This window comes from Xiphias gladius, chromosome 10 (genome assembly GCF_016859285.1).
Source record: "Xiphias gladius isolate SHS-SW01 ecotype Sanya breed wild chromosome 10, ASM1685928v1, whole genome shotgun sequence".
NCBI classification, from domain to species: Eukaryota; Metazoa; Chordata; class Actinopteri; order Istiophoriformes; family Xiphiidae; genus Xiphias; species Xiphias gladius.
Window position 1 is genome coordinate 16587025 of NC_053409.1, and position 26517 is coordinate 16613541.

General features: G+C 39.4%; 5 protein-coding genes across 5 annotated transcripts; all 5 read left to right on the forward strand.

Annotated features, from left to right (window-relative positions):
• Positions 1-215: 215 nt before the first annotated feature.
• Positions 216-1217, forward strand: LOC120795462 (B2 bradykinin receptor-like). The gene has a single exon (XM_040137403.1). The coding sequence runs from the start codon at positions 216-218 to the stop codon at positions 1215-1217; it is 1002 nt and encodes a 333-aa protein (XP_039993337.1).
• Positions 1218-5903: 4686 nt separating this feature from the next.
• Positions 5904-7013, forward strand: bdkrb1 (bradykinin receptor B1). The gene has a single exon (XM_040137404.1). The coding sequence runs from the start codon at positions 5904-5906 to the stop codon at positions 7011-7013; it is 1110 nt and encodes a 369-aa protein (XP_039993338.1).
• Positions 7014-11572: 4559 nt separating this feature from the next.
• LOC120794951 (B2 bradykinin receptor-like) lies at positions 11573-15900 on the forward strand. The gene is made up of 2 exons (XM_040136360.1): positions 11573-11783; positions 12551-15900. The coding sequence occupies exons 1-2, from the start codon at positions 11764-11766 to the stop codon at positions 13587-13589; spliced, it is 1059 nt and encodes a 352-aa protein (XP_039992294.1). The 5' UTR covers positions 11573-11763; the 3' UTR covers positions 13590-15900.
• A 1206-nt stretch (positions 15901-17106) lies between these two features.
• On the forward strand, positions 17107-18087 carry LOC120795464 (G-protein coupled receptor 4-like). Its single transcript, XM_040137406.1, has one exon. It carries the CDS (start codon positions 17107-17109, stop codon positions 18085-18087), a length of 981 nt encoding a protein of 326 aa, XP_039993340.1.
• Positions 18088-18406: 319 nt separating this feature from the next.
• LOC120795676 (psychosine receptor-like) lies at positions 18407-21398 on the forward strand. Its single transcript, XM_040137765.1, has 2 exons — positions 18407-19177; positions 20297-21398. The coding sequence occupies exons 1-2, from the start codon at positions 19137-19139 to the stop codon at positions 21273-21275; spliced, it is 1020 nt and encodes a 339-aa protein (XP_039993699.1). The 5' UTR covers positions 18407-19136; the 3' UTR covers positions 21276-21398.
• Positions 21399-26517: the final 5119 nt, after the last annotated feature.

The window sequence follows — 26517 nt, forward strand, 5'->3', positions numbered from 1 at the left end:
ACCATTATCCACACACCATTAAATCAATTATCCCTTAACGTTTAGCCCTCAGATCATGACGTCAAGGTAGCAACACATACATCAAACCTGTGTTGACACAGTTAAAAGGTTTTACTTGTATGTGTATTTGTGGTGACCACACCTTATTTTCTCGACCCAAAACTGCTTTTACTGTGGAACAGCTTTCACAGTGATCCTCAGCGGATGAGTGACTTATGGAGAGTGCCACTAGAGCTGAGCTTTTCTGCAACCACACGGATGCATGGGACTGGGTTTACACCATGCAGCCGGCCTACATGTCCATCATCTGCTTTCTTGGAGTAATTGGCAACTCCTTTGTGCTTTGCGTGATCTGTCTCCAGAAGAAGCGCAGCTCTGTGGCTGACATCTACCTGAGCAACCTGGCATTAGCTGATCTCCTCATGGTTTCGTGTCTGCCATTCTGGGTGGCAACCATTATTGACAAGTTCAACTGGAGGTTTGGGGAGCCAATGTGCCAACTTATCAATATTGTCATTGGGATGAATTATTATTGCAGTATGCTGTTCCTTACACTTGTGAGCGTGGACAGATACCTGGCCCTCACCAGGCCGCTGTCCCAGGGGAGGGGGAGACGGGTTTTATGGGCACGTGGGATTTGCTTCAGTATCTGGATTGCTGGAATCTTCCTCAGCTTCCCTGCTATCCTCTTCCGCTCTGTGCAGTTCTTCCCTCATTTGGGCATTGAAGCATGCTACCTAGCATACCCCCATGAGGGCTGGAGACTGCGCTACAACATGACTGTCAGCATAGTAGGCTTCCTTGTCCCTGTTCCTATTGCATCATTCTGTAGTTACCATATCACTAAAGTCATTCGGAGCAGTCAGAAGATGAGAAAATGCAGCAGAGGAAGCGTGGAGAGGAAAGCAACATACCTCATCCTTGTTGTTCTGGCTGTGTTTATTCTCTGCTGGCTGCCCTACCAGATTCTGATCTTCTTGGACACTTTGGATCATTATGAAGTCATCTCTGGATGTACGTGGGCATATGTGCTGGACATTGGCAACCAGTTAGCTACTTACCTTGGCTACAGTAACAGCTCGTTGAATCCTTTCCTTTATGTGATTGTGGGGAACCACTTCAAGCAGAGAGCAAGGGAAGTGTTTAGACTAGTGCTGTTCAGGGAGAAACGGCAGTGGGGGAAGTCTAGTCATTCAAATGCCAATCACATTAACTAAAAAAAACTGACAATACTAAAATATAAATCTCAACTACATATGAAGAGAAAATGTTTCTAAAAAAGATTTGAGTTTAATTAAATGCAATATGAGAGTTAGATGAGAAGGTTGATAGCTCCATGTATGGTAAATATGGAGCTATAGCTTGTAGCTTAGCATAAAGACTGGAAACGGGGAAACAGCTAGCCTGGCTTCGTCAATGAAATTCACCTCCCAGCACCTCTAAAGCTCACAAATTAAAATGTTGTATCTCATTTTTTAGTCTGTGCAAAAAAAACAAGGCATAGTCTGGCATGTAAAACTACAAAATGTCATTTTACACTTTGTTTTGGTGCAGATTTAACAAATGAGACATAATTTGGTAATTTATGAGTTTTAAAGGTGATGGTAGGTGGGTTTTGTTAGCTTTGTACAGAGCCAGGCTAGCTGTTTCCCCTGTTTCCAGTCTTTATGCTAAGCTATCCGGCTTCATATTTACCATACAGACACGAGTGTGGTATCAAGCTTCTTTTTTTAAGTCTTGGCAAGAAAGCAAATAACATTTCAAGATTTTCCAAGCTGCTGAACCTTTGAAAGTAATATGTTGTGATTCAAAACAATTTAAAATGTTCATTGTTTTGATTTTGGGACTGATGTTTCTTGGAGGAGGTTAACTTTAGTGAAGTGACAAAGAAATTCCAAATGTATGTAAAAGCATAAAAGCTAAATGTCAAGTAATTTGCTGCATATGAAATATATGCAGCTCCATTGTTTTGTTTGGGATAAATTACCTTCAGAGCTAGCTTTGACTAATATTTTCCATTACACTGTATTGTGTTTTTCAATCTTGAACTTGATTTCATTATTGTCAACAATAGTTTCCTTTCAGAGTTGTTCCATTTCAGTTATTATTGCTTAACAAAGGTGAGGCTGGCTGTCTTAACTTGGTGATATTTCTGCTGGGTATCATCTGAGGTGGAGCTTTCTATTTTTATAGCAATGATCAGGAAGCTGAATTATTTTTCTTAGACCTGGGGTTTTGTTTTGTTGAACGACTTCATGTGCAAAAACTTGCTCTTACTCCCATCATGTTTGTGTATTTTAGAGTATAGCGTGTACAGAGTGAAATATTGTTACTGGCTTTAAATTCTGCATTATCAATATAGAAAATTGAGTAAACAATACATCAACCACAAAGCATTTGAATTCCAGACAACAAATTATCCACTGAGGCTTTTAAAAAAGAAAAGTTTTTAATATTATTTAAGATTTTTCAACCATGTATGAGTGCTGTTGTCTTCAATAAAGTAACATCTCTGACTATTAGAAGGATGGAGTTTCTCTGTTTTGATAAGAAAGGGTTGTTTATACATTAGACCACAAGGATTCAATTTCCCTTTCAGAACATCTTAATGGTTGTATAAACCACATGTGCTGTCTTCATTTTGACCATAAAGGGGTCATCTTTAGATAACACTTTCCAATAAATACTGACAAAAAAATTCTGTTTATATTTCGGAATCTGTCCAGGGTCCTCTTTCAGAAAGTGGGTTTAGTGAAAACTCTGAGTTTGTTAACTCAGGGAAACTCTAAGATGACTTTAACTCTCCTCCTGCCAAGCCTGAACAAGTTGTCTGACGCCAATTCATCTCTTCATTAATACAGTTGATATCAAAGCACATATCAGAGCACATTAATTTGCAGAAGTTTATGATGGGAGACAATTAAAATCCTGATTGGATATTAGTTTGTTACCCAAGACCTATCTTTACTAAGGCTACCTCTTTTATGATCAATCAGTCATCCATGTAAGGACAAAGACAGCGATCTTTACATTCAGATATTACACATCGTGGCTTCATCCTCAGCTTAGAATTATAACACTGTGACTGTGGACAACTGGCCGGTTGTCAAGCAGTTCCCTGCACTGAAACATTTACCGTGCATTAATCACTTTAAATTTTAAAAAATCTGTGTGAAGCTTTTGACATATAAGACACTGATTTCTGAGTAATCATTTCTCATGTTGAGATTGGTCGCAATGATGGGACATTCCTGTCATAGTTAAGTCATTAAATGCAGTTGAGGTTTTTTAAATGTAAAATAATCATCCGGAAATGTACACTCAGTTTGAACCTAGATGCTTTTTCAACTGCAGAACACCAAAATCATTAGGCTACTACTGGGTCAGACTATGAGGTTACAATCATAGATTTATGAAATTAAAACTCATTTGTTTGATCTATATTTTCATCTTCTGCTAACACCAGCACTTTGTCCCCATTAGGTTACAGCTGAATAAATATATTTAAAAGATTAATCTATCAGAGTCCAGCACTTTATCATCCATTAAGGAAATTAAAGTCTGCTAAATGATGTGGTCTAGTGGACTATGCTGAATAAAATGTAATAGTGTTATTACATATTGACTCTTTTTTCCAACTCAACAGGCTCTTTCACTGCTGCTGCTGTGTTTTTTTAAGATAAATGTGCATTGCCACACTTTATTCTTTCAAGCTCCACTGGATTAAAATGCAAGCTCTGCTCTTTATTTACCCGTTGCCATGGTAAATTGTGGTATTGGAGCTCTATTGATGATGGGTTTTTTTTTAATCATTCACCGGGCAAACACTTAAGTCAGAGTGAACATACTCAGAGTTGATTGAACTTACTCAGATCATCTGTTCTGGAACCAAGAACTCTGAGTTTCCAATCTCAGGATTACTCAACTCAGAGTTCAGGGTTAGGCTCAGAGTTTGTTAAACCTGCTCTCTGGAAAAGTTTGATTGTTATTTGTTACTGTTGCCATTTTATCATCCTGAATTAATACTCGATTAATAACTTCAGGACTATTGTTATGATTACTTGAAAACATTATGTATCAGTATCATTTAAGTGTCAATTTTCTTTTTCAAATAATGAAATAATACTTAATAAATAATACTACCCTAATAATATTTTATTAATCATAATAAACTAATCTTTCTTAATTTTGTCTTAATAGTGTGCAGTAGTGTACACATTTGGTGCATTGCCATCTGCAGTTTTAGCTTCTCTCCAATACATTTAGTGCACTGCAGTTTTAGCGTATCTATATGTACACAGACCAAATTTTTGACTCTTTCATATACAAACTGATATATGAACTCCTCGTCCAAGGGTGTTGGAGAATGCAACTGTATACAAAAAAGACGCATAGTACATCTCCCCTCCGACTTGCTGCGTACACTCACCAGAAGCTCAGTGTACACAGAAGAGCCCAGTTCCAGACACATGTTTTATCATTAGCGTTTGACCACAGGAGGAACATTTTCATGAAACGTGCGGTAAGAACTGCTCATGTTCTGTCTTTTTTTTCTTTCGACAATCAAATTTTGTTCTTTAAAAATACTTACAGGTGCTACACAGTCTGTACAAAATACTCAATGTGACAGATGTTCAGCCATTAATTTGCAGAAAATGATTTAAGGTACTGCATGAAATCAACAACAACACAGAAGGTTTTACTGAGACATATACTGAATGAATGAGCAAGACTTGTTTGGTGAATATTTTAAGTCTTAAACTAAACAACACTAAAGTACAGGGAAATTAATCGACTTGTTTATGTGTGGCTGTCTGTTTTCATCAGCAGAGCTAAAGCAGCCTAAATGAACAAACGTCACCATGTCAGCTATAACTTTATTGTTCATGTATCATTTTGCGACATGATCCTTTATTTTATTGTGTATGAACAGGAAATTATGAACTTTTCGGTTTTAATATTTGGTGAAGTGGTCGTCAAAATAACTGTGTAGTAATTGGAATGCCATATAAAAGAATATGAAAGTAAATCTGGAAATATAAAGAGGAATAGATAAAAGAATAAATGAATGTGGAAATATAATGACAAATAACAACATAAAAGAACATTTATAAGCATTACATTTATTTTCACATTTATTCGCTAATTTATTTCTGTATATGTTTATTTATATACTTTTAAATATTTATATATATATATATATATATATATATATATATAATAGCCTATAAATTAGTCTATTTTTTTCTTTCTTTCTTTCTTTATTTATTTATTTATTTTTCTCTCTTTATTTTTTCTTATTCTTTTCCCTATTGCTTTGCTATTCCTACACACGTGAATCCTGCTTTGGCGGGAGCTTTTTAGCGAAGACAACAAGAAGTAGACGTAACATGGACTTGCACATGCACAGTGTGAATGTGGTAGCAGTTCCAAATTAGGAAAGACAACATTGTAGCAGAAGTGGAACAAGAGTTAAGGAGAGGTGTACAACATCCTGTTGTCCGTGCTAAAAAGCCCCTGCCAAAGCAGGATTCATGTGTGCAGGAATTGACTGCTCAGTTTGGACAGGAAGGACCACACAAATCCAGCTGTTTGACAACTTGGCCCTTCAAGGAATAACAAAAGCAATAGGGAAAAGCAAAAGCAATAGAGAAAAGAATATGGAAAAAAAAAAAAGGGATGAAAATAAATAAGTGACATTATATAAAAATAAATAGATAAAAAATACAGAAAAAAATAGAGTAATTTATTATTCCTCTTTATATTTCTACATTTATTTTCTTATTCAGTTACAGAGTTATTCGTTTTTATGGCACTCCTGTGACTCCATAAATAACAGCACTATGTGTTTGTATCCAACAATAGCATTTTACAGACGAGTTTTGAATTTTGTTTTTTAGCCAATGGAACCAGAGAAGTTTGCTTCTGTGGAAACACTGGGGTCTGCAAACAACAGTATGTCCCTGCCAGTGAGTCCATCAGAGTTTCCAGTCTCTGATGCATGGGATATCATCTACAATGTCATACCCCCATACCTCTTCATCTTATGCCCGTTAGGCCTTCTCTTTAACAGCTTTGTCCTGGGGGTGTTTGTGGCCAACAAGGATCGACTAACTGTTGCGGAGATCTACCTGAGCAACCTGGCAATGGCCGACTTTATTCTCTTATGTGGCCTCCCTTTCTGGGCAATGAACATCCTCAATGACTTTAACTGGCCATACGGAGACACCTTATGTAAACTGGTCAACTCCCTCTTCACCATTAATTTCTACACCAGCATCTACACCCTGGCCATGATTAGCGTTGACCGCTACCTAGCTCTTGTGAAGACCGTGAAAGCCAGGTGGCTGAGACGGACACTTTATGCCAAGGTGACCTGCTTCATCCTGTGGATACTAGGGCTCCTACTAAGCACACCGACTATGGTTCACAGAAAGGTGAAGTTCATTGAGGAGCACAGGACAGTGTCCTGTGTACTGGATTACTCTCATGATAGCTCTTGGAAGCTGGCCCATCAGGTTCTGATGAACGTGGTGGGCTTTGTGATCCCTGTTCTGGTCATTGTTTTCAGCAGTGGGAACATAATAAAGGCTTTAGCTCAGAGGAGGGAGAATGTAGGTATTCATAATGCTAACGACAGAAAGGCCACAGCACTGGTGTATGCTGTTACACTACTCTTCTTTCTGTTTTGGGCTCCCTTCCAGCTATTCACCTTCCTCGACACACTCTGTGATGTCCAAGCGTTGGATGAGAAGCTGTGGTCTCACACTCTCGATATAGGAGGTCAAGTATCAGTGTATCTGGCCTTTCTCAACAGTGCCCTCAACCCACTGCTGTATGTCTTCTCAGGGCAGTACTTTAGGAAGAAAGTTGCTGCCATCTACAGGAGGACTAGACTTCATCGCATTGGATCAGATATGACCACTTATCAACGCTCTGTTATTTCCACTTACATCAACAGAACAGAGCAAATTAAGACTGTGGTCATTTTTAATGCAAAGGATCAGATGTGACTCTTACTCATGGCATCCTGTCCTCCAGTTTTGTTGCTGCTAATGGGTAAAGTGATACAATATACATTATACAGATAGATTCAGGATGTAAATACAGAATAAATTGTTATTTCATGAGACTTAATATAATAATAATAATGCTGTTATATAGTTAAAGAGCACTATCAGAGGATGTTTAGTACTGTGCTTTTTGGAAATTATCGACACACAAAAAGATATAATGGGTGTAGTTTGTTGGGGAAATGGATGCTGATTATGGTTTACAGTCTCTGTAATGACACTTATATATCGCTCTGTGGACACACAGCATGTATCTGAATCTGTTTCTGTGAACTGTTACGTGGCCTTGTGATTACTGACTTGTGTTTTAATATTAAACACATAAAACAAAACCTGGCTTATCTGAAATTCTATCTAGACTTCGCCTTTTAATGTCTTTTCTTGATCATTCTTTGTCACACTGCAGACTAATATGAAGGAATGACCATCCATGTACTTTGTGTACATTTACATTCTTAATTCATTCATAAAACTAACTTTTGTAGAGAGGCAGAAAGCAGGTGTAAATGGGTCCAACTTGATGAGTTTACCTGCTCACAGTATTGCAGTTGAGTAGCATTTTATGCAATTTTGAGTAATGCAGTTTTTGACACTTTTGATTGCAAACATTATAGAGTGTGAATCTAGGAGGCTCTGTATAAGCATCTTATCAGAGTGGAGAACTGTGACCCTATGACTTTGCATTATGGCTTTGTGGTGTTACAGGTAACATTAAACTAAAGCCCTAGTAAAAGAGAACCTGTCCCGTATGATTTGGCAGTTTCACTAGCAGCTTTGTCCTGCTCTTTCAAGGGTTTGGGGAAGTTTAACTGAGATATCTTTCGTTTCAGGTGTTCAACTTGGTACAAACATTTATTGTTCCCAGATAATGACTCCTAATTTTGGCAATTTCCTGACTTTTCGTCAAGCTCATACCACCACCAAATTCCCATTTCCACTTGAAATTTAAGTTCATTTGAGAAAAAATTCTAAAAGCAATGACTGCAATTACGTCATTATTAGCTATTCTGAGATTAATATGCTAACATTATACTGTGAACATGTTACCATACCAAGTGCATGCATGTTGACATGCTAACGTGCCATTACTGCAAATCTTATAATGGGCAGTTCATACAAACATCCATCAGAAAAGCCTGAGGTTGCATTGTTATAACAATATATAAGTTTGCCATTAAGCCGTAGTCGTAGTAAAGAAATCTCTACAGTATTCATGTGTAGTGTGTAATCTGTCAGCCATTTGGGCATCTGTGTGTGACAACCATTTCCAGGGCCATATAATTTAAATCTAATAACGTGAAAAATCACAGTTAATTAATGTGAGGCCTTGTTTTGGCCTGGTTTAAATCTCATTGCTGTGATGATCCCATTTCCCTAGCTCGCTACGCCTTTCATTCCCCAGGAATCTCATTTGGCATGTTGCTGAGTCCCTCTTTATTTTGATGATGTCCCCTTGTCCCACAGGCGGATTGATGAGTGGGAGGCAGGAGAGGAAATGGTGTTGGCGGGTGGGACAGTTGCTGCAGCTATCTTGTTTCACATCAGAATTTCGCGAATTACGTGACAGTGAGTCAGTACGCACCAAAACAAGACCCTGAAGCTGAAGCAGCTAAATAGAATTCAGCCTTTCTTTAGATTTTAATCACACCTATGCTTTTCCTCCAATCACTTCTATGAAGAAGGCCTTTCGTCTTTATTCTCTATGCATTGCATTAAATGCCAGTCACACATCTCTCCAGTAATTCTGCAGCTTGTATTCTTTGAGCGTGCAGTTATACAAACAAGGATGTGTTCGTTGTTCCCTTAACAAGATTTTATTTCCCATCCTCTAAGTCCAATCAATTGGATATTTGTGAGTTTCACTATTTCACAGGTCAACTGGTGAGAATGAACACTCTGCAAAGTAAACGAGGCTATATCTATTCCAGACAGAAAGTAATTCCATCTTGTCACATTCTTCACTTAAATCAATCTGAGTCGGATGTTTGTGTGAAAATAGTTTGTAAGACCATCGGATTTGATTTAGGGGAGGGGAGGTGATTTTACCATTACATGCACTGGTCAGGGATTTAATCCCATCCAGTGCACATATACGGGTCATTTTTCATCCTCATCACAGAAAAAATTAAATCAGTTGTTTAATTTAAATCCCATACAGAGCGGCATCCTCATATTTTAAGTGGATCTGAGTTTTTTCCACACGAGGAGCTCCATGTCCTTAAAATTTTTTTTCAGCTCAGTGTGAAATTTTATTTTTGTAAAAAACTGTTTTTGCTAATCTCATAGACCAAGACATGTTAACACTTCTGCTCACAGTCTGCATATTTCTGCTATTATTAACAGTCCTGAGACAAATGCAATCTCCTTATGAGTCCTGATAACTTTAAAATTCATTTGAATCAGATCATTTCTACACAGTTTCTTTTATCTCTGTACTTAAAACGTGTATTGCTGTTTTTGATTGTTGGCAGTAAGACAAATTTTTATGTTAACACCTGAATTTTCATGCGATTGTTAATCGTATAGAGTATCATCTCTGCCGTGAACTAAGATAGTTTCACCCACTCAGCAGAAAATCAAGTTCAGACGTTATAATAAAACTTCACTGGGTGGCCTGGTAGCCTGTGGATTTAGATGGAAAGTATCCCTGGCTCACATCCAGTTAACTTTGTTGTATGTCCCTCCCCGTTTCCTATCCCCTCATTTCCTCTAGAGTATCCGCTGGTCTTGAATAGTCTTAAAAAGTACTGTATTCAGTTTCCTCAGAACAGGCCTTATACTGGAAATAATTTTGAATTCGTTCAACTTAGAAACATAAGTTCTCATCACTGCCTTAAAAAAATGAAGTTAATCGAACTTAAATTAAATAGTTTTATGAGTTTTGAAAATGTAAACCTGAATTAAGTTTACTGAATTTGAGAAAACAACTCCAGTAAACTTATGATATTAAATTGACTTGACTGTTTAGTGACGCAGGCAGTAATTGCACACATGTTGGCTTTCCTTTTAAAAAGCCAGCTCTTCTTTTGTCACGAAGAACCTACAGCTGCAGCTTTTGGACATTTTGTGCCAGAGTCATAATGAAGACAACTTGCAAGCTGATATGTGACCTTGTTTAAAACATATATTAAAGACACACAATGAGATTTTCATCACAGTTTGTCTTCTTCAAAAGAAGAGTCTCTGAAGTCTGTTAATATGCTTGTTTTGCTTGTGTAGAACTTCATTGAATGAGTTGAGTGAATTATCAGCAGTTAATTCATTCAAGTCAAGACCTCAAGTTAGAACAACTCGTATTAGTTCTTAAGGGGTCTGCAAATTAAAACTAGACATTCTCAGCAGAATTAACTGGAAAAAAAAGTACATATTCACATTAAGTTAACGAGAAAAGATTAATTGATTTTACTAAATTCCTGTGTGATGTTTTCCAATGTAGAAGGTGGTATAAAGTCTTAGAGTCTTTATACCACCATAAAATCTTTATTTAGAAATGCCTTAAATATTATCTGTTGTCTGTTGTACATAGTGTGGTAGTAACATTTTTCTTGTACTTGATTTCAGGCTGCCAGGAGATGTTATACATTTATAAACTAAAAGTGGGACTGTTTCGACAGTGAATTTTGTGCACACACGTCTCAATCCTTTTTTGTGAAAGTTTCAGTCAGTGCCATCAGACCTATTGCAAGCACTGTCACAACTGTCACCGCTAGCTACAGTGCCTAGGAAGCTCATTGTCTAACAGTGGCTCAATTTTAGCAAAAACTTAAATAAAAGTAGAGGAAATGATCTCTTTTAATTCGGTAATCCATCCATCCATCCTCTGCTGCTTACTGCCTCTGCCAAGGAGGTTACTTTTTCACCCATGTTTGTTTAACTGTCGGCAGGATTACGCAACGAGTACAGAGCCAATTTGCAAAGAACTTGGTTGAGAGACGGGGCAAGGGCCAGGGAAGAACCCACTAAATTTTGGGGCAGATCTGGATCATTTACTATGAATGGGATTTTTTTTTCTTCTCTGAAGTCTGGTGTATGTTGTTTGACATTGGCCTTGGCAGAGGTCTGTGCTTTTAGTTATTATCAGGAATTATTGTTATATAATGCTGGGAGGTGCTGGCAAAATGTGAAGATATCATGGAGAGTCCCTGAAACAGAACAAAAGAAAAGTTCACACATACTGCGAGGGACTCTTTACTGTAGTGGCTGAAAAGGACTGTTGTACTTGTGGCTGTTTTAAAAAGATTTAATCATTTTTAATGTTTGGAATCTGCCAATGCAAACTGTCAATGCATTCATGAAGAGTTCGTTCACTTAAGCTCCACTCAAATATGTAACCCCGTCCCATGCTCCCCCAGTTTATGTGGAAAAATCCGGGGTATTTCACTACTGCTACCAAAAGTTTATCTATTAACATCCACATCCAGGTCAAATATATTATAAAACAACGCCGACCTTGAATTCGAAAGCATCGCTGAGGATGAACATCTCGAAGATCACAACATGGAAAACATGAATTACGAGGAGTTGCAGGCGGTGCAGGGAGGGAGGGCCAATAGCACAATTCCCTGACGATTTTTCCCAAGAAGTCGATTTGGCAACGCTTCAGTGACTGTTCAAGTCGGGGAGACAAAACATCGGGGCCAGAGTGTAGCTCGCTCTCTTTCCATTTTCCATCTGGAACTAATCGGGAGCAATGACTTCTCTTCCTACAAGGTATGCACACGCTCCAATTGGTGTCTTTATGCCTCCTGTATGTTTTACCCATTATTGATTGTAGTTTTAAAGTATTGACAAGGGCTATCAACGACGCAATGTTCCATATCGTTCAACATCAACAATGGCTTGTGCTTTATAACGCTGTCTGGGAATGACAATATAGGCACGCTTCATAAAAGTCTTTACTCAAGGGCGGCACTGTGGTTTTAGGCGGTTTTTTTCATCGTGACCGCAGCTCTGTCACTGTGTAGGCGTCTCAACCTGTTTCTTTTCTGATAAACAGGTACTTGCGCAAACTTGTCTTAAAACTGCTTGCAGTGCGTGTACTGTGCTGATACAAAAATATAGACTGCATTCAATAAATGAAGTTAAATGTATTGTCGTGAGCGGAGTACTTCATATGTGTGAGAACTATTGTGTACACAGATATAGCTGAATGAAACAACAGATACAATAACTTTCAAAAATGTCATTATTGTAAATTGCATGTTTATGGTTTATTTACAGAGCAACATACACACACACAGAAAATCCGGATGAACATTATGTTTTTTTAATCACATTGTTGTTGTTGTTGTTGTTGTTGTTGTTGTTATTATTATTATTATTTTCATTCCAGTGTTTTTCAGTATTCTATGTTATTCTATGATTATAACAAATGTTAAAGAAAATTTTCAAAGTAACCTTCAAATTGCCTTAATGTTAATGTTGTTTTCATGTCTTGTCGTGTTTGCTTTCCTCCACTGCGTCCCTGATGCCTTCAGCCCCGTGGCTACACTTGGAGACCAAAACAGCACGAATGTCACGCAGTGTCCTTCTGTTGAAACCAAGGAATGGACCTTCACTGTGTTGCCGGTCTATATTCTATTCATCGCTGTGCTGGGAATCGTGTTTAATGTGTTTGTCCTGATGATATTCTGTCTCCACAAGAAGGCCTGCACCGTGGCTGAGATCTGCTTGAGCAACTTGGCTGCTGCTGACCTTATCCTGGTGTCCAGTTTGCCCTTCTGGGCTGTGTATGCAGCCAACAAATACATCTGGCGCTTTAGTAGTGCCTTGTGCCGACTGGTCAACCTTTCCATCAGTATTAACGCCTACTGCAGCATCTACTTCCTCGTTCTGGTCAGCATAGATCGTTACTTGGCACTAGTGAAACCGCTGTCCCATGGCAGAATGCGTAGGCCAAAGTTTGCCAAACTGGCTTGTCTGCTGGTGTGGGCTTTGGGCTTGCTCCTGAGTGTCCCCACACTCATCTTCCGAGAAGTGAAATATATTCCTGAGTTAAATAACACAATATGCAGGTTTAATTACCCAAATACCAGTGTACTGCTGCTGTGTGAGGGGATGCTGATCATGTTCAGCTTCATCATCCCCATTTCCATTATTTCCCTCTGCACTTTCAAGATTATTCAATCTCTGAATAAAAGGCTAGTGGAGGGGTTAAACACTCAGAAAAGGGAGCAGAAGGCCACCACTCTGGTCCTGGCTGTCGCGGTGGCGTTCCTGATCTGCTGGATGCCATTCCACCTGGTGAAGATATTAGAGATGCTTGTGAGAGCTAACGTCTTGGACAACTGCAGCCTCTCGATCTTCATAGAAACCAGCAAACAGATTGTCATTTACATAGCCTTCTTCAACAGTGTTCTCAACCCCATTCTCTACGTCATTGTAGGGAAAAACTTCCGGAAAAAAGTTAAGGAATTCTTCAGCTATTGGAGCGATAAGAGAAGATCGACCTTCAGCTTCACCACCTCACACACATCCCTGTCAAGGAGTGTTAAATTTGCGGCTGAGTCATACTGATCTGCAAGACTCCAATCCTTTAATAAGATAGAGTATGTTTTTTTGACGATGTCACTTAAAGAAATGTTCTGTTATGTACCCAGAAGTAAGATAGGAAACTATAGGAGGTTATACCTGCATTATATTGGTGTAATCAGAATATATGATTTTTATTTTACGTTCCAATCATGGCTCAGGATCATGGTTGCCCATCAGATCCTGATCACCGTGGTAGGATTTGAATTTACTCTTTCATTATTTTCAGCTGGACCATAATCCAGGGCTTTAACTAAGAGGAGGGAGAGTGTAGGTGTTCGATGACACAAAGGCTTTAGCACTGGTGTACGCTGTCACGTTATGCGTCTTAACTTGCTGGGATCCGTTCCCAGTCGTAAACCTTCCTTGGCACACTCACACATCCTCACATTTTTGTCGAGAAGATGTGGTCTCACATTTTAAAATTCACTTCTACTTCAGTGTGTCTGGCCTTTCTCTACATGTTTCATCTGGGCAACACTTCAGGAGGAAAGTTATACAGAAGGAGGACAAGACATCAACACCAAATATTTCAATGCTTCATTGTGTTAACAGAACAGCAGAAACTAGGGCTGTGGTCATTTGTAATGCAATGGATCAGATTCCGCTCTATCTCATAACATCCTGCTGAGAGTTTACACCACTTGTGGTGCAACTTTAAGAGATATGGGTCTCAAATTACTGCATCTGCCATTCTAACACTTATGCCCTAATTTTTTAAATGAAAATGCTTTCAGACTTAAAGTAGTGAAAGTAATATACAAAAGAGATGGAAACAGAGTGTGCACAGGAAGTGTTTACAGTCTTAATATGACACTTTAATGGCAGGATGTTCCATGACTGTGTGTGTGCATTTTCTATGGCTATATGTGTTTGAATATATTTCTCTGTACTGTTACACAGTTTTACTCTTACTGACTTGTGATATTGTAATGCTAAACACCCAAAAACAAAACCTTCCATATTTTATATCCATGTAATATTTTTTCCTTCTGTCTAACTCTGTAACTCATACACTTTCTTTTCCTTTGACTCCAAAAAGCAAATTTCAACTTGCTTATAAAAGAGCATTACCACTGCACACTGTGTACATATTTTCTTGCTTCTGCAATTTGTTTCTGCTTACAGTTTATTTACTTTTATGATTCCCGAGGAGTAGTGACTCACACGCTCATGTTGGTATTTATTTGCAGTGTGAACAAATTTCACTGTTTCTGAAACAACTTTTGTTCATCAATTGTGAAACTATTTGCAACTTCAACTTAATTTAATACCTGCAGTGGCATACATGCAAAAGTTCACTTTTTTGTCAAGATTGCAGAGTTTGGGAGAGGCTTTCAACAATGAATACAGGTTGAGCTCCTTCTAGTTCAGGAAACAAGTCAGAGCAAGTCAGCAGAGCCAGCCATTTTTTTCAGATTAGCTAACCTACTTTATTTGGAATCACAAATTGAAAGTGAGCTCTTTAAAAATGTTGGCAATAATCAATCCCTCATTGCATAAGAAAACTGGTAGATAGTGTTGGTCTAAGTTGAATGAAAATATCAGTCTGTAAACTCTAATGGATGTTTCTAACAAAAAGCTTGGGAATCATTTTACACTTTTGACTGCATTTTCTCAAACAGTAATAACACTGCCTTTACCGAGTTAATCGTTGAGATTGCTGACAACCGGGAAAGCAGAAACATCACTAAAATAAGTGAGACTGGCCAAGAACCTTAAGCAGTCAGGTGATTTGGTAAAAATCTGTACAATTGTCTGATAGCTCATGGTTCTAGCTCAGTCCCCAGACTCATTTTCACTGATGTTGCTGAGTTCCCACAGCTTAGCATTGAACTTTGAAAGAACAATGTTTTTAGTGCCCATAGGAAGAATATCCATGAAAATAAGAAAAAAAAAAGAGTTATGCTTTAGAGTCAAATTGCTCCCATGTTACGCTTAAAAGTGTTTTTACAGGTTTTGGGGAGTACTACTGCATATGTAAACTAGAATTATCACCTTGCGGTTGTATGCCGCCACCAGCCAGGTAAGTTGCAGGAAAAACGAGAAGAATGCATGGAATAAGGTGATTTCTCTAGTTCTGCTGCATCCATTTTAAGCTGTCTATCATGATCCAACAGTTATAGAGGTGCAATGCTAAGTCAGTGAAGAACTCTTTTAATGTTCTCAGGCTCAGAGATTCTATTTTAATTCAACCCATCATAGATCACTGTCACAGCTTTGTTTAGTGAGGTTCAACCTTGTTTTTCCATAAGATAGCCTTTCCTGGTATTTGTTGAAATACTTCTAAATTACACTGTACTACAACTGCTGTAACAAAGTGTAAATCCTAATCAAAATAAAAAAAAATAAAAGTCCAACTTTATCCCAAGAATATTTAACTGACATGAATTGTTACCCACATTAAAACTCTCTTCTAAAAAAGGACTTTAAAAAAAACACAAGAAAAACATCCACAATCTAACTCCAGTGTTTGTTGCATTGGAACCTCCAACAAGCCTTTATTTGGTAAAAGGTGATCCCTCAACATGGGAGTAAGAAAAGACTTAAAAAAGGAAAAAAAAATGAACAGGCTTCTAAATGCCAAAAACCTACTTTGCAGGCGGTCTTTGCCTGGCTTGTCTCAGGAGGAAACTGCTTTGCCCTAATGAAACACAACTGGATTAACAGAATCCTTCACTGCACCACAATACTAGTGATAGGTATGAATTGTACGATATGCAAATACTGCACACGATGTTCCTTGGAATTTTTTATGCTATATATAGTTTGGAAAGACTGATGGATAGTCTGGCTTGCTTCAGTGGAAGAATCAGATCATTCACCTAAGTAAAAGTACCAGTATTACGATGTAAAAATACTCTAATACAAGTAAAAGTCATGCTTTTCAATTCTATTTGAGTAAAAGTATAGCAGCATTATCAGCAAAATACACTATAATTATTACATCTATATGACATTGTTGGGTTGTTGATACTGATCCATCAATGCATAATTATTGTTTTATTTATGTTGTTGGCTGAGGTGGAGCTAGTTTTAGCTACTTTATTTACAGACAGTGTAGTCCAGTGGTTCCCAACGTAGGGGTTGGGCCCTCTTCAAAGGGTTATAAGATAAATCTGAGGGGTCTTGAAACGATTACTGGGATACAAAAGAAGAAAAAACTGAATTCTGGGTGCTCTGGGTGGTATTACAATCCAAGTTGTGAGTTCCTGCTTCCTACATGAACATGTAAATCTCTTGAGCAGTGTCATTTCCATGTAATCCTACAAACTTTCAGATACAGTATAATTTTTCCGTCGATTCTGTGTCAACTTTCAACACTGCAAAAGTAAAATGACAGCCACAATGAAAGCTATTTTGGCCATTAAAATGTTTTTTTTGGCATGACCAACTGTGTTTCACCAAAAGCTATTTGCATTGTGGATGCTTATCTCAGTTCAACACAACAGAGAGCTTTCACTTGCCTTCCACATTCAAGTTTGGTCACCATCACATTAGGATGGTTTCAGCCCTCCTCAACCAAACAAACTCGAGTGCATCAACCTCCTGCACAGTGGACTCCTCAGTGGATAAACACATGTATCCAGCTGCGTATTCTCTTTTTTTCGTTGTGGGCTTTCCGGCGAACTGCCTGTCTCTGTATGTAGCCTGGATGCTGATGAGAAAAGGGAACAACATGGCAGTCTACCTTGTCAACCTGTCCATCTCAGACCTGCTCTACACAGTCTCTCTTCCTATGTGGATTGAACTGGCCCTGCAGAGTCCTGTAGGTGGTGATCTCTGCAGCTTAGGGGCTGTGATCATGTACAACAGCTTTTACGTCGGCTCTGGCCTCCTTTGCTGCATCTCCGTTGATCGCTATCTAGCAGTGGTCTATCCTCTCCACTTTCACCGGGTCAGAGAGGTGCGGACAGCAGCAGCTGTGAGTATTGCTGTATGGGCTTTGGAGATTGTTGTGCACATTGTCTTACTTGACCACACAGGGGCGCTGCAAGCGTTCTCCTCAAATTACTTGTGTGAGGAGCGAGTACCCATGGCACAAGAGGATGCCAACCTCGCTCTTATACGGGTCAGCCTGGGTTTCTTGGTCCCTGTCTTCATCATGGCTTTTTGCTTTCATCAGATCATGCGATCACTCCAACAGAACACCTCCATCCTGACAGGGGAGCGCAGGAAAGTGGGACTGCTGTTGTTTTCCCTGCTTCTAACCTACATAGTGGCTTTTGTGCCCTACCAGACTGTCATGCTGCTCAGGGCCATATTGGAGCCCGGAGCCTGCATCTGGGCCACGAGGCTCAGGGATCCATATCTGGTCACAGTTGCCACCACGACCATAAACAGCGTACTGGATCCTATAATATACTGTTTAATCAATGAGAGTGCCCAGAAAGAGATTAGGAAAGCTCTAGAGAAAGGCAGGGGAGTTTTTATGTGGAGGAAATCATTGGAGCGCTCCTATGGAGTTCAGTCAGCTTCCTAACAACTGAATTGTTTATTTGTTTTGTTTTTACCTATAATTGCAAAAAAAAAAAAAAATAGAACACATTATTATTTTTGACTGTAATTAAATAAGTAATACCAAAGGTGAAAAGGTGTTCATATACTGATACATTTTTTACTGACAATGTTATTTTGACATTTTATTAGACAAATAAATCTGTTATTCCTTTAATTGCTGACAGTGGTTTAAACAAGTTCTAATTTCGATTTATTTGTGAATTGATTTTTTGATTATTTAAGTTGAATAGCAGAACCTTGACCGACTTTTATGGTGCATTATTGCATTAAGGACTGGTTCACGTTTTTTCAAACTATCTTACATACTCACATGCCCATATGTACATTGACAAGTTTATAGGTCATTTTAGTACAATTTGCGTTTACACGGACAGTATTTGTGTGTGCTAAGCCATGGTCGCAGTATAGTGACACAAAGAGGGAATTTGGTACCAAAAAGCTTGGCAGGATCCCCAGTTGATTTACTTTACTGAAGTCTCATTAATTTTGGCTGAACTTTTAAATTCATGTTTTACACTGAAAGAGGACTGTGAATTTTGTCCCACATCCCTTACACTGAAATCGCTTTAACGAGTGACACAGCAAACAATAGCGCTTACAATGTACATCTGGACATGTGAGTATAATTTTTAGGACAGGATTAAAAACAACGTGTGTCCCTATCCTTTAAGAGCATGTAGGTTCAGTCGTAACAAACATAACAACTAGCCATAACAACATAACTACGCCATGGAAACAATTAGTCAAGCAGATATGTATTCCTTTATCAGACAGTAATCGGCATCACCTTTACCTGAGTCCATGTCTATATTGACACACCAAAACATAGAGACAAGCAGTCTCATACCATACCCAAATTAAATCTGTCGTGTGGTCCTCTAGCAGTTTGTTCTGTCAAGGCCTGTCACCCAGTAAATGACGTGCGGTAGTCAGAGACGACAAGGAGGCAGTTGCGGACACTTCCTGTTTCTTTAAACTGGCTGATTAATCAGAGGAAGACAAGACAACAGAATGACTCCATCTGTTTGGAGCAGACGCACGACTGAGAAAGGGTAAGTAGAACTTTATGACTTTTTAACTTGAAGTGATTTTATGCTTTTCCTTGTAAAATACATAATAAATTATGTTTATGGTTGACTCTTAAGGACGTCAAGTTTTGTCAAACAAGTAAGCTGGTATTAAAAATTTACTGTAATGTACAAAAACTGAAGGTTGCCTTGATGGTCGAAACAAATCTCAAAACTGAGCCAGGATGTTCAACAGTAAGGCCGTATTTTGTCATCAATAAGGAACGATGACCAAAGCTACTTTCATGATACTTAGTGCTGCACTTCCAATAGGTTTGGGGGATCACATGAGACAATTTTTTAAAAGAGAACAGTCAAAATCGAAGCACCAGAGGCTGGATTATTTTAAATTTTAGTCTCAAGTATGGGTCAAGCCACAAAAACACTGGATCCTACATTTTTCCTAATGCAACACAGTAGCATCTTTGGTTAGATTATCTGTGACTGGTAAATACCCATGTCTTTCAAACTCCACAAACCCAGTTTGTAACAAAAGCTGAATGGCATTTACAGGGTTATATTTTAAGAATTCAGAAAGCTTCCAACAAGGCCACAGAAGACATTATTCAGCTGTTCTCACAGTTAGACTAGTAGAGCTAGACTGATAAATTGTCCAGGTCAGTATATCTACCAATATTAGCTCACTGAAGATATATTGGCACTGTTGTATGTGTCAGCCAATAAATCACAAAACATTGCAGTACAGAGATGCCAAACTAGGTTTGAGGTAATTGAAAAACAGCATCATTACATAGTTTGTCCACCAGAAAGCATTGACAAGTTGATTTTTCCAACTGTAAAATACCTTGCTCGGTACATATCTTCGTCACGGTTTAAAAAAAACAAGATTTTTTTTGTTTATATTATGTATTTGTTTTACTGACCAATACAATATATTGTTAAAGTATTTTTTAAACTCCAATCAATATCATTATTGGCCTGAAAAATGCAGTATCGGTCGGGCTATATTGATTAGTACTATCTCTGATATTTAAACTGAACTTGATGTGTAAAACTGGTGGAGTGGCCCTTTGATTTAAAGGTTCAGATATTCAAATGCATCGCTGTAAGCGTTCCTTATTTCCTTCTGTGTTTCTCTACAAGGTGTGAGCATTTGAACAGTACATCTTCAATGGAAAACTTAACCCTGGCCACCAATCATTCAGATTGTTACTCGGTTGACAACGCATCCAAGAGGAAGCCTTTTATATTTTTCTACCTGGCTATCATCATCACTGCCATCCCGTCCAACGCCTTCTCCCTCTACGTGTCATGGCAGCACATTAGACAGATGAATGAGCTGGGTGTGTATCTGTTCAACCTGGCCCTGAGTGACCTGACCTTCACTGTTGGTTTGTCTCTGTGGCTGGAATTCCTGTGGCGAGGAGTTTGGGCCCACGGAGGTTACATGTGTGTGCTTTCTGTCTACTTTCTCTTCACAAACTTTTACACCAGCGATGCTCTCCTCTGCTGCATTGCTGTTGACCGCTACCTGGCAGTGGTTCACCCATTAAAGTACACTTCCCTGAGGAAAGTTGGCACTGCAGCAGCGGTGAGTGTTGCCATTTGGGTGTTGGTGGTGTGTTTCAATGCCACCACCATCACATGGGAGGACTCATACCAGGAAAACAACAAGTTTCCTGTGTGCTTTGACATCTTCCTCCCGCTGTCGGAGAATCTGGCTCGTGCAAATGTAATGCGCTTCTTCCTGGGGTTTATTGTTCCCTCTCTCCTGGTGGTGTTTTCCACCTGGGGGATCTATGCGGCTGTGAAATCCAACCAGGCCACAGTGGAACAGGAACGTAAACGGATTTCAAAGCTGCTGAACGTAGTTCTGCTCTGCCTCTTGTTCTGCTTCGGACCTATACACGTCATGATGCTTCTCCGCACGCTGGTGGATGACTGTAGGACTGTTGCATGGCTCCTCTATCCCTACAAGATCAGCATTGCTATTTCAAGCCTCAACTGCCTTGCAGACCCACTCCTTTACTGCTTCATTACTAGAACAGGACAGGCAAATGTTAATCAGGTTGTTCTCTTCTTCCAGAGAAAAAAGAGAAGCAAAGATGAAGGCATGGTGTAGGTTAAATGCAGTATAGGACATGATAAATATGAAACAGTTATCAAAATTGGTGAATATGAGAAGGTCTTCTCCAGACATGTTCTAAGATATATCAAAATACTCTGCACTGCAGTTTTTAGCAAACATTACCCAAACAGGAGTAAACAGTGTATTTGTTGGGAACTATTTTCATTTGTGAGTTAACCCACATTTTCAAGTTAACAAATTTCAATTGCAGTTCAGTGCAAGTGCAAGTGTTTACATTATTTTGTCTACCCTCTGCATTTTTAAACTGACAGTTTACTTTGCACATGTATCTCTAGTGAGCTACTTTATTAGCATCAGCAAGTGCCCTTTATCAGCACTGAGTCATGGAGAACACAGTTCTGTTGTGTGAAACCTTCCCTAAACAGGTCCAAAGAGAATAAAATGCAAATTTGACGCCACTCCTTATTTAAATGAGGCATAGACAACATATGACAACACTGTTATCTTTATTTTGTCAACATGATCTGATGACCTCGGGGTTGTTTTTTAGTGACAACAAAACCATACAGAAACTCCCTGCCCTGCAGCTCATACACACAAATGCACAAAGACACAGACCCCATAGGAACCATAGGAAAATTTAACCTTGTGGGGATCCGCTTTGTGTCCCCCCAGACTGTGACAACACATGCCCTTAAAAGCATGTTCTTGATCTTAATTTTGACAGAATACTATACTAATTTTGACAAAATACTATACTAATACTAATACTAAATAATACTAACTTCAGATGTGGGAAAACCTGCAAGATTTTGCATCTCAAGTTCTTTCCTCTGGTATTTAAAATGCGTGACACTACTCATCTTGCCATCATGCCTTCATAATAACAAAGGCTGGAAAGGACATGTGCTCCTCCATGTGAGTCTTTGTCCTGCCCCTCTCTTCCATCCATCCACCCATGTCAGATAATATGCTTCACCTAACACTGAATAACCTGCGTCAGCAGAACCTGGGGGCTATAAAGCCCATCTGAATACCCATCCTTTCACCTTCATTTGTCCTTAACTGTATAACAGACAGCCTTCTTCATATGTGAAGTACAAGGGTATGTGGAGATTGAGATAACTGAGGATCAATAGGTTTGGTCAGTGAATCCTAGTGTCTACCTGGGTGTTGGCAGAGGTTCAGCAGTGGCATGTGTGAGAGGCATGATGAATGAATGGGACTGTAATCTACACTTGTGATCTGAACGTATGCACACACACATAAGAGGAACGTGATCGTTGTTGGAGTGAAAAGGTAGTGCGCAACCTGGGCTATAGCTACGGTGGTGATTCATGATGTTTTGACCAGAATATTCCCGTTATGTTGTCATTAAAGGATCTATCTCATGTAACAAACTGTGAGAAAAAATTAAGTTGGAAGCATAAAACGGTCTTGAATCAGGTGGAATCAGCTACATTCTGGCCAATCGCAGCCCTGGCAGCTGTGACTGGCACTGGGTGTTGGCAGTTGAACTGTGGGAATACTCAGGGTAATGTACACATACAAGTGCTGCAGAGAAGATCTGAACCAAATACACACGTGCTAAAAATGGAAACCGATGGACAAATATAGCATTCTAGGGTTGTGTGGTAACAACAACATTACATAAGCCATTTGTAATCTAAACTAAGAATGGATTCAATCTACTTTTACTGTATTTAAAAACAGTAGTTTTATGAATAAATCAGGCTGTCATTATGGTTTTATTTACATTCAGCAATTTGCTCCAACCATAAACTAGATTTGCTGTGGTAAATCAATCTTTAATATTTCCTTTCTCGCTGACTCATTAACCTGAAATCTTTTTCCTTTCTTTATTGCTGGCACTCTTTTTCATGCTGCATTGTCTATTTAAATTCTTCATTATTCTTTTCTAAAACCCCTAATAGCTTAAATCTGCCTTTCTCAGAGACATCTGTGCCCACTATCTCCCAATTTATAATCCAAACTTTCTCACTGTCTCTCACTTGTGTCTTTCCCATTTTCCAGATGTAAGCATACTGACTCAGCCATACTAACAAGCCATCTTTGGTCATTAAGGAGCAGAGAAGCAGAAGAGCGTAGGAGTGCTCGTTGTTTGACTGTGCCTTCTTTCAAATTATTGGAGTTTGTAATGTTTTTTTTAGTTTGTGAAACAAAATGTTGTTAAAAAAAAAAGAAGAAGAACAAGCATTTTATTTTTTCTATAAGAGCACCAAGTAATTTTCAATTCTGACCAGAGGGAATTGCAACACTGGTGACATTCATCTTTAATATTTGTTGTCTGATTTTGTGTTGTTTTGACTGAAATTTTTTATGCTGCCATAAATGTCTCTATATATTTCTCCATGCTGGGTGATGAAGTTTTCTCACTTTACCAGGTATTTGCATTTCCATGACATGTAACTTTTGTGGGACTGAAATTAGACGAAATTAAAATTTTGACCAATGAAGAGAAACACCTCTTATGATAATAATAATAAAATTCCTCTGTTGTGTTATGTGTTTTGCGTGTGTGTGGGGGTTTTTTTTACCTCAAAGGATAGGAAGTTTTGGTTTTTGTCTTAACTAATTGCAATGAGCAGGGGAAATTTTCTGCATTATAAGCAACAAATAAAAGTCCAGGAACAATTTTGTCTCAGAGTTATTAAATATCCCAATTTTATGATACATTCTACTGTTCTATGTATTGTACACATTGCCCCTTTAAATCTGCAACACTGTAGAGGATAATGCAGCAGATGTCTGTTAACAATCGATATCTTTAAATATATCTGTCAACAAAACTGTCATTGTTGTCAACCCCATTCAGTCCAAAATCTGTCTGAATTTCAAACCCAACTCCTAGTCTCTGTTTAAGCCCTCTGTAGTTTTACATTGTCACATGATGTACTTGATTTGTCAGTTTCTCCTCAGTTGTTTTACACAACATCATATTACACCTCTCTTCACCACAGTATCTCAGCTGCCAGACACATTGTCAGACAGATTTCACATCTTCCTCTTGTTGCATTTAATTTCTAGCATGCTGGGCTCCTCCGGGCAACTGTCTGACACTCCCCCCAACCTTTCCTCTTCATCATCCTTCCTGTCGCTCTCAGCACTTTCACACTTTACCTCATTCCTCACAACAACTACTTGGTAATGATAAAAACAACTCTTGGCATAATGATTCGGTCATGTTTGTGTTTAAATTTTTTTGTATTAGATTTAAATTCTCAATCTCAATTTCAATGTTTTTTCCCCTTTCTTTACAGTTTAATTTTGCTGAAATTATTGGTCCAATCTTGCTCTGGTTTATGTCAGTTAAACCAAATACAAAGACTAAATAATACATAATCACTCATCTCACTGGTCAAGCAGAGGCCTGGGTAACGGTGGAGTGGGCTCGCAATTGTCCCATCTGCCATTCCCTGGACCTGCTCACCAGCACCCCCTGCAAGATTTTCGACCACACGACCGCTTTTCCGGAAGCAGCCCAAGCTATTATGGACCTACACCAAGGCAGGCGTCAGGTGGCGGATTACACCATAGAGGTTTGCACCCTGGCACCTGAGAGCAGCTGGAACGCCCCCTCTCTGGTGGATGCTTTCCATCACGGACTCTCAGGCTCCATTAAGGACCACCTGGTAGCTATGGAACGCCCTCTCAACCTACATTCATTCATCACGCTTGCCATAAAGATTGACAACCATCTAAAAAACAAGAAAAGGAGAGGTCTCAACAGAATTCAACTCTGCCAGCTCAGGGGGGCAACCTTCTGATAGCAGACTTCCTCCTTGTTGTTCCCTGCCTCGTCACTTGCCCTCATCAGCCCATCCAGCACCCCCTGCCAGGAGGAGCCCATGCAGCAAGGATGTGCCAGGTTGACACCAGAAGAGCGACAACATTCGAGGGAGGGTCAGTGCACCTACTGCACTCAACAAGGACACTCCATGGCTTCGTGTCCAGTAAGAAAACGGGCTCACCAGTGAAGAGGAGGGCATTGGTGAGCTGAACAAATTCCTCTCATACCCCTTCTAGACCTCTTACTCAGACTGAGTTAGTTACTTCATCTCACTCCTTGTGTCACAGGGTTTTATTGGACTCTGGGGCTGACGAGAGCTTTATGGACTGGGTTTTAGCTTAGAGGCTGAAACTAACTGTGCTTCCTCTGCCGAAACCCCTAAAGGCCAACGCCTTGGATGGACAGCTATTGTGCTGAGTCAACCACTGCACTCAACCTGTTAAAATCATCATGGCCAAGACACACTGAGTCACACAGCTTCCACCTCTTCAATTCCCCCCTGCACTCTCTCATCCTGCGGTTTCCCTGGTTATCTCTACATAACCTGTAGATCAACGGGACCACTGGAGATGTAAATGGCTGGAGAAAGGGATGTTCCTTGACTTGTCTGTCTTCTGAGTGTTCCCAAGAGTCGCCCACTGCCTCGGCTCCACATCAAACATCAAACCTCCAGTTCCCCAGTCACCTCCTGGTGCTCCAGATCCGGAATATCCACACTTTTTTTCTTCATGGGTTTTGAACTGTTACAAAGTGCTAAGATTTTTACTAAATTTTACTACTATTTAGTCGGAATAAGGGAGGGCGTGAAATGAAAACTGCCTTCTCGTAATGCTGTTTGGACTCAATGACGTGCATCGGGACATGCTCAACAAACATGTCTTTGTGTATCTGGATGACATCCTCATCTTCTCCCCGGGTGAACAAACTCAAGTGCAACATAAGGCAAGTCCTGCAGCGCCTTCTGGATCATCAGCTCTTTGTCAAAACAGAAAAATGTGAGTTTCACGTCTCTTCAGTGTCTTTCCTGGGGTTCATTGGCACTCAGTGCAATAGCCACATGAATCCCGAAAAGATTAGTGCTGTGGCCGATTGGCCCACTCCCTCCACTAAGAAACAGTTACAATGATTCTTAGGATTTGCTAACTTATATAGATGCTTTGTTAGGAACTTCGGTACTGTGGCAGCACCACTCCATGAATTGACCTCAACCAATCAAGTTTCAGTGGTCTCCCCAAACAGACCAGGCCTTCAGGAGGCTCAAGAAGAACTTCACCTTTGCTCCCACCTTCACTCAACCTGACCCCCATCTCCAGTTTGTGGTAGAAGCAGATTCTTCAGACATTGGAGTGAGAGCAGTTCTCTCCCCCCACCAGTTTGACTCTGATGCCTCCAGTGAGTCCAATAGTCTGCCCTCCACCTGTGTGTTGGGACCAGTCACAAGGGGTATCAAAGAGAAGTTTCAGA